This window comes from Ochotona princeps, chromosome 16 (genome assembly GCF_030435755.1).
Source record: "Ochotona princeps isolate mOchPri1 chromosome 16, mOchPri1.hap1, whole genome shotgun sequence".
Taxonomy (NCBI): domain Eukaryota; kingdom Metazoa; phylum Chordata; class Mammalia; order Lagomorpha; family Ochotonidae; genus Ochotona; species Ochotona princeps.
Window position 1 is genome coordinate 52,776,483 of NC_080847.1, and position 7,551 is coordinate 52,784,033.

Consider the following 7,551-nt stretch of genomic DNA (forward strand, 5'->3'; position numbering starts at 1 on the left):
GGAGGCCCAGAAGAACCTCAAGGCTCCTGGCTTCTGATCAGATAATTTCCGGTCCTTGCAGCCACTTGGGGAGTGAATCAGTGGATGGAACATCTTACTCTCTGTCTCCTGCTCTCTGTAAATTTGACTTTTCAATAAAAATACATAAAGATTGTTTTTCAAAGAATCCTTTATTTTATTTTTTATTCCTTTATTTTTTATTGGAAAGTCAGGTAGACAGAGAGGAAGATCTTCCATCTGATGATTCACTCCCCAGGCGGCTGCAATGGCTGGAGCTGAGCTGATCCGAAGGCAGGAGTCAGGAGCCTCTTCTGAGTCTCTCACACAGGTTGAAGGGTCCCAAGGCTTTGAGTCATAGTAGACTGCTTTCCCAGGCCACAGGCAGGGAGCTGGATGGGAAGTGGGGCCACTGGGATTATAACTGGTGCCCACTGGGATCACTGCACATGTAAGGTGAGTTCTTTAGCTGCTTGGCTGCCGCACCAGACTCTAATTAAATTTTTGCTTAAAAAAAAGAAAGAAAATAGAAAGAAATTTAAAAAAGAATGAAAGAAAGAAGGAAGAAAATGACCAGGGTCAGTGAGAGGGTTCATCATTTAGCAAGCACCTTGTACTGAAATGACCAAAGGTTTTTTTTTTTAATTTTAAAAAAGATTTATTTATTTTTATTACAAAGTCAGATATACGGAGAGGAGGAGAGACAGAGAGGAAGATCTTCTGTCCAAAGATTCACTTCCCAGGTGACTGCAATGGCCAGTGCTGCGCCAATCCGAAGCCAGGGGCCAGGAGCTTCTTCCAGGTCTCCCATGTGGGTGCAGGGTCCCAAGGCTTTGGCCCGTCCTCGACTCTCTTCCCAGGCCACAAGCAGGGAACTGGATAGGAAGTGGAGCTTCCGGAATTAGAACCAGTGCCCTTATGGGATCCCAGCGTGTTCAAGATGAGGACTTTAGCCGCTAGGCCATTGCACCAGGCCCATGACCAAAGGGTTTTAAGGTGATACGGTTGAGAAGCTTGCACTAAGGCTGCCTGGTTGCATGATTCAGAAGGGCTGAAGTGTTTATATTTTTTTATAGGAGTGATCTGAAACAAGGATCGTCCTTAAAACCAGTGTATTCTATGACACACACCTTTGCACTTCAACATGTAATTGCATTACAGTGGGGCTGGTGATGTGACGGGCGGGTGTGGTCGACCACGGAAATTGGTGTCCTCTGGTCAGTGAACATTGGACTCGAGGCAGGAGAGGGACTCAGGCCAAGAATAGCAATTTCAGAAACCCCTGCTGCCACGTGTCCCCCGCTCCAGTTCAGGTCTGGTGCTGGCCGCCATGGAGTCCAGGTGGGATGTGCTGAGCGCGCTGGGGGCCGTCACCTGCGTGTGGCTGCTGCTGCAAGCCATGTGGGCGGTGGCCCGTGGAGTGTACGTCTACCTGCTGCCCCAGGTTCGCCGTGGTGCCCCGTGGCTTCGGGCACAGGGAGCCTGGGCAGGTGAGAGTGAGGGCACTGCCCAAGCCAGGGGGTGTGAGGACACAGGAGTGAGGACAGGAGGCAGGTGAGGGGCCCTGAATGGGACATGGTGGGGAGACTCCTGGGAGGGAGCGGCTACATGGAGGCTGCTGAGGCAGGAGGAGGGAAGGCGGGTCTCAGGAAAGTTGGAGGGGCAGGAGGGAGGGTGGAGGGGCAGGAGGGAGGGTGGAGGGGCAGGAGGGACGGTGGAGAGGCAGGAGGGAGGGTGGAGGGACAGGAGGGAGGATGGAGGGGCAGGAGGGAGGGTGGAGGGGCAGGAGGGAGGGTGGAGAGGCAGGAGGGAGTGTGAAAGGGGGAAGGGGAGAAGGGAGGAGGAGAGGCATGGGGACGTGCTCACCTCCTTCTCTCCACTCCCCGGCAGTGGTAACTGGCGCCACTGGGGGCATTGGCAGGGCCTACGCGCATGAGGTAAGCAGGCCGGGTGTCCTGGGGCAGGGTGGGGTGCTCCTGCAGGCTCTCTGGGGGTCAGATTCTTCCCCACTGGACACAACCCCAGCTTGACCTGCTCAGGGTGAGGACAGGCCTGGGCCAGGACACTGCTGCTCTCCCACAGTGCAACCATGGCAACCCAGGTCCTCCTGTCACTCACACTGTTCCCATTGTCCGTCCAGGCAGCTGAGGTGCCAGGTGTGGTGCTGGTGACGCAAGCGCGAGTGCCCAGGCCCAGTATCCGGCTCCCCACTCCTGCGGCCAAGGTTGCCTAGAGTCAGTGGTCAACCTCAATGTGCTGGGTCACTGCCAGCCACGCATTCCCACATACTGTGAGGTTTGGGACAGCCCTGTGCCAGATGCCATGGGCTCTGCAAAAAATCCCAACATCGTTGTCTATCTATATTTCAAGTAAAATATGCCAAAAAGTCAGGCCACAGCCAGGAGTCCCGACCTGCTCCAGGAGCACTGTGGGGGTGGCAGGGCCCCAGGACTCGTGCCAGCATGTGCTTAGGCTCAGGTGTATTACCTGTGAGACTCACAGGCTGAGAGACAGAGGGTCCTCCAAGGCTGGATGGAAAATGAAATGGAAAGGTTGGTTAATTTCAGTGTCCAGAGTGTTAGCAATCTATGCCAACACAGAGACTTCAGAGAGCTTGTGGAGAAGGTGTATCAGGAAAAGACTGGCTAATTCCAGGATCGTGGGCAGTGCCAAGTGTCCCGGGGGCAGCCCACACGGCAGGTGCGAAGCTGAGTGTTTGTGAAATGGATGAGAGAGAGAGTGTCTGAAACCGTGAGACTTGCCACACTGCCAGCATCTCCTCTGAGCCAAGCTGACAGACACTGTCTCGGATGTGACACCATTACAACCCACTTCTGCCCCCTGGGAATCTATCAGCCACCTGCTGCCTGCCTGGATGTGCAGGAACAGGAGGCTGGAACAGGAGAAAGCCTGCCCTTGAACCCAGTCACTCCATTGTGGAACGTGCATGCGCAGGGCAATGAGGAACTGGGATGGCAGGGCAGGTCCCCTCTGAGCTCACAGTGTCAGGAGCCCTGCTGTCCCGGGGCTGCGGCTCAGGGCCATGGGCTGCCCTCCTGCAGCTGTCCCTCTGGCTGCTGCCTCACCCCGCACTCCCCTCTGCTGCGGGAGCCTGGATCGTGGTGGCCCCGCAGGCAGGAGGAGTAAGTGGGTGACCCTGCTCCCTGTACCCCTGCACAGCTGGCCAGGAGAGGTCTCAACGTGGTGCTCATCAGTCGGAGCCTGAGCAAGTTGGAGCAGGAGGCCAAGGACATCGGTGAGAGCCAGGGGCTCCTCAAAGGCGGGGCAGGGCTGGAGGCCAGCGGCCAGTGTGCAGGCTGTGGCCAGCTGAGGGCCTGGCCTGCTCGCTTTCCCCTTGCCAGAGCGGCTGCATGGCCGGCAGACTCGAGTCATCCAGGCTGACTTCACCCGGGGCCCAGAGATCTACACGGACATCGCGGCGGGACTGCAGGACCTGGACATAGGAGTCCTGGGTGCGCAGCCAGGCCAGCTCGCCCTCCCCTGCCCGCGCTGTCCACTGACCCCTCTGTGCTCTCCCCGCCTAGTAAACAACGTGGGCATGGTTTACGGGGAAAGCAAGTTGAAGAGGACCCTGGAGTGCGAGAACCCTGGACAAGTAAGTGAAGCTTTACTGGGCGGCCTGCTCTGCTCGCCGACTCTGTGCTGCCCTCTGTCGGAACGCGCGCGCCTCGCGGCTGCTGGCAGGTGCCTGCTGTCCTGCTGCCCACTGCCCATGGCAGCCCTTCACGACCTTCCCTGCCCTGCGTTGCCGGCTTTACAGGACGACCCCACGGGGCAGGGCGACGGGCCTGGCGAATCAGACGCCCACGTCCTCCCAACGATGGGAGTGCGTGGGTTCTAGCCCAGCTCTGCCTGCTGACCCCCACACACTACCTGCTAATGGCAGCCTGAGAGGGAGCAGTTTGGCTCAAGGGGTCCTGCCCCCTGCGTGGGATTCCTGCTCTCAGCGCCCCATGCTGACCACTGCTGGGACTGCAGGCACAGAGCAGTCATAGCATCTCTCTCTGTCTTCCTCGATTGCTTTTCTGCTTTTACACTATTACTTTTTAACACAATTCTGCCCTGGGAAATCAGTCCTTCCTTCTAGAGCATGTGGCTGTTCCGTGCTCCTTGGGATGTGTTTGGCCCGGGGTCACCTGCCTGCTTCTCTGTGTGGACACTCAGCACTCTGCCCAGCACTGTCTTTTCATAGCTCCTGTGCATACAGAATTCACTTGTGTATGGGAGAGTCAGGGCTGGGCCTTCTGAGCTAGTGGCTGTGCTCGTCTCTTTGTAAGAAGTTATCTTTTGTTAGGAAGGCACTGTGACAGAGAAGGAGGGACAGTGGGACAGAGGTGTCTGAGGTGCCAGGCTCTGCCCACAGGGTGGCTGGCCACACCATGGCCAGCTAGGCTGCAGTCCTGAGCCAGGAACACCCTCAGGTTCCCCACATGGCAGCGGGGCCTCAAGCACCTGAGCTGGCATTTGCCACTTCCCAGGGTGTCCCTAGGCAGCTCCATGGGGGTGCATTTCCTGTGTTTGCATTGGAAGCTGTTGTAGTGCATTGCCCTGCAGCGGGGAGCCCTGAGGCCTGTAAGTGTCCAGTGGGACCCCAGAGTCCTGCCAGCATTGATCCCAACAGCTGGTTGCACCTCATGGATGGCTGCCCAGGAGGATGGCCCTCCTGGAGCTCCTGCCCCAGCACTGCGAGAAACACCTTGGCTGGTAAAGGTTGATTGATTGAAGTTTGAAAGGCAGGTTCCAGAAAGAGGAGAGACGTGGAAGGCGCTGCTGGGGAATCTGGTGCTTGTAAAGGGGAGGATTTGCAGTGTGGCCACTGGGCCTGGCACATGTAAATTCTTGTTGAAACATGTCTATTTTGAGTGCGCTGGCCAACAGCCTAGTGGCTCAGTCCTTGCCTGGGATCAGCCAGGCTTCCACAGGTGCACCGATTCATGTCCCAGCAGCTCCACTTGGCATCCAGCTCCCTGCTTGTGGCCTGGGTAACAGGGAAGGACCCTGCACCTGCGTGGGAGACCCGGAAGAAGCTCTTGGCTGAGCAACGTGCTGATCCTCCCCTTGCCAGCACGGCTTCCCATTAGGGCACCTGTTTGCATCCCGGCTGTTCCACTTGCATCCTGCTGTGGCCATTTGGGGAGTGAGCCAGTGGATGCAGGGTCTCTTTTCCTGTCACCCCTTCGAACTGAAGCTGTGCCGTACAGGGAGAAATAAACACACACCATAAAAATGCCAGTGCCTGAGAAAGGTGCATTGCGGAGAAATTGTGTTTGCCTTTTTGTGTTTGCCTTTTTGTAATTATGTGTACCCAAGGAAGCTCCTCTTTCAGTTCCATTGTTTCCTAAGTGTTTGTGAGGCTCGCTCATGGGCAAGGAGCCAGGAAGGGGAAGGTTCTAGCAGGGGAGCTGAGGGTGAGCAGGCGTGTGCGCCTTCTGTCCCAGTGGGTGCTCTTTGACGGGACATGGGTGCAGGCTGTTGCAGTAGCTGCTTGAAGCCAGACTGAGCACAGGCGGGAGCCCGGGGGCCTGTGCAGGGAGGGGTGACCTGCTCTCCTCTCCTCTCTTCTACTTCAGAGCATGACGGACCTGGTGAACTGCAACATCATGTCAGTGGTCCAGGTAAGGGGGCCGGGCCCGGGCACCAAGCAGGGCAGAGGGCTGGGGAGGAGGGCTGGGGCCTTTGGGCCGGGACAAGCCTCTGCCGCCCTTGTCCACAGATGACCCGCGTCGTCCTGCCCAGCATGGTCACCAGGTAGGAATGAGCACCTTTCCCAGGCTATGTCCCAGCCCCAACGCACAGATTGACCCCCTGTGTGCTGTGCCACCCTGTGTGCCACCCTGTCCCTGTCCCCACTGGCTGCTACTCCCCACGCAGGCGCAGAGGCGTCATCATCAACATCTCCTCGGTGGCCAGCTTACGGAGTGTCCCATTTTTTAACATGTATGCTGCGTCCAAGGTGCGCATGTGAGGCCCAGCCTGGGTTTTCTTAATGTAATGAAAGAGAAGAGGTGCCTGGGGTGCTGGGAAGGCCTGGACTGGGAGCGGGTCCTGCTGGGGGCTGAGAGCAGGTGCAAGGAGGAGTGGAGGTGTGGGACACAGGGGCCTCAGGCAAGCAGGTGAGGTGCTGGCCTTGGTAGTCACAGTGTGTCCTAGGAGCAGGCAGGGCTAGGGCCAGGGTGGGCTGGCAGGCCATCCCTGTCCTGCCCTCGGGGAGGCTCTGGCTCCTGGCACCGTCCCTGTCCTCCTCCTCAGGCCTTCGTGCGAAGCTTCTCCAACGCCTTGGCCACAGAGTACCGCCCCTATGGCATCACCGTGCAGGTGCGGACTTGGAGGGGTGGGGGGGCTCTCAGAAGGAAGGGGTCCGAGGGGGTGAAGGAGAAAGGGGTTCCCAGGGGATTCCCACAGGCTCTGTGTCATGTGGGAAGCAGGGTTTTTGGAAAGGGTTGTTGCATTGGAGTGTCTGTGGTGTCTGGGCAGGAAGGTGTATGGCACAGGGAATGAACACAGCCCCTGGCTTCCCCTGTTCCATTCCCATAGACCGTGAGTCCCGCTATTGTCGCCACAAACATGGCCAATGGCTTCAAACCCGGGCTCCTGGTCATGCGGTCTGAAGACTTTGCCCGGGAGGCGCTGGACACCCTGGGCCTGTCGTCTGACGTCTCTGGCTGCCTGAGCCATGCCTTGCAGGTGCCGCAGTGTGGCGGGTGGCGGGTGGTGGCTGGCAGGGTCCTCTGGCCCCGTGGAAGGGGAGTGGTCCAGAGGAGGAGAGAGGCCGAGGAGGCACAGCACAAAGAGCTGACCTGGCTCCTATCCTCCCCAGGTTTGCCTGATGCCTTTCCTCATGCCCCAGTGGCTTCTACACACTCAGTGGGGATACCGGCTTGTCAAGCAGAACTTAAACAAATTAAAGGAAGATAACAAGTGAGCAGGTGCCATGAGACATTGCCGCTCTGGAAAGCTGGGCTGGTGTGGGCTGTGCTCCCAGAGGCCTCTCCCGCATGGACACAGACGAGGAAGCCCACGGCACTCAGCCTTCTAACACCAAGGTGTGTACTGACGTCCTGGGAGCCAACAGGGGAACTCGGTAAATAAATGTACCTCACCGGACAGCGCCTAATTCCTTTCTGTTGCCTTCTGTCAAATGTGAATTTTCTGCTCTGTGAGTTATATCACAATCGCAATCGCAGTCTATATGTATTAAAAATAGGAACCACACCTCCCCTCCAAAGTGCACAAGGCATTCAGAGAGCTTGAGCTCAGGGCTGGCATTGGGGCACGGCTGGCTTAGCCGTCCTGGACTGCAGTACCAGTGTGAGCACCGCCTGCTGTGCTCTGGTCCAGCTCCCTACCTGTGCACCTGGGATGGCCACCGATGATGGCTCAAGTACCTGGGGCCCCTGCCCCTCACGTGGGAGAGCCAGATGGAGGCCCTGCCCGTGCCTGGGCCTGTGGCTGCCATCAGGGAGAGAGCCAGCAGCTGGAACATCTTTCTCTCTCTGTTCCCCTCCTTCTATCCCTCTGCTTTTCAAAGCAATC

The 7,551-nt window shown here is 57.8% G+C and overlaps 1 protein-coding gene across 1 annotated transcript; it reads left to right on the forward strand.

Annotated features, from left to right (window-relative positions):
• The first annotated feature begins 1,310 nt into the window (after positions 1-1,310).
• LOC131482206 (very-long-chain 3-oxoacyl-CoA reductase-B-like) lies at positions 1,311-7,070 on the forward strand. Its single transcript, XM_058674380.1, has 11 exons — positions 1,311-1,487; positions 1,888-1,934; positions 3,178-3,253; positions 3,360-3,470; positions 3,543-3,613; positions 5,589-5,633; positions 5,732-5,766; positions 5,890-5,971; positions 6,268-6,333; positions 6,553-6,702; positions 6,836-7,070. The coding sequence occupies exons 1-11, from the start codon at positions 1,328-1,330 to the stop codon at positions 6,938-6,940; spliced, it is 948 nt and encodes a 315-aa protein (XP_058530363.1). The 5' UTR covers positions 1,311-1,327; the 3' UTR covers positions 6,941-7,070.
• Positions 7,071-7,551: the final 481 nt, after the last annotated feature.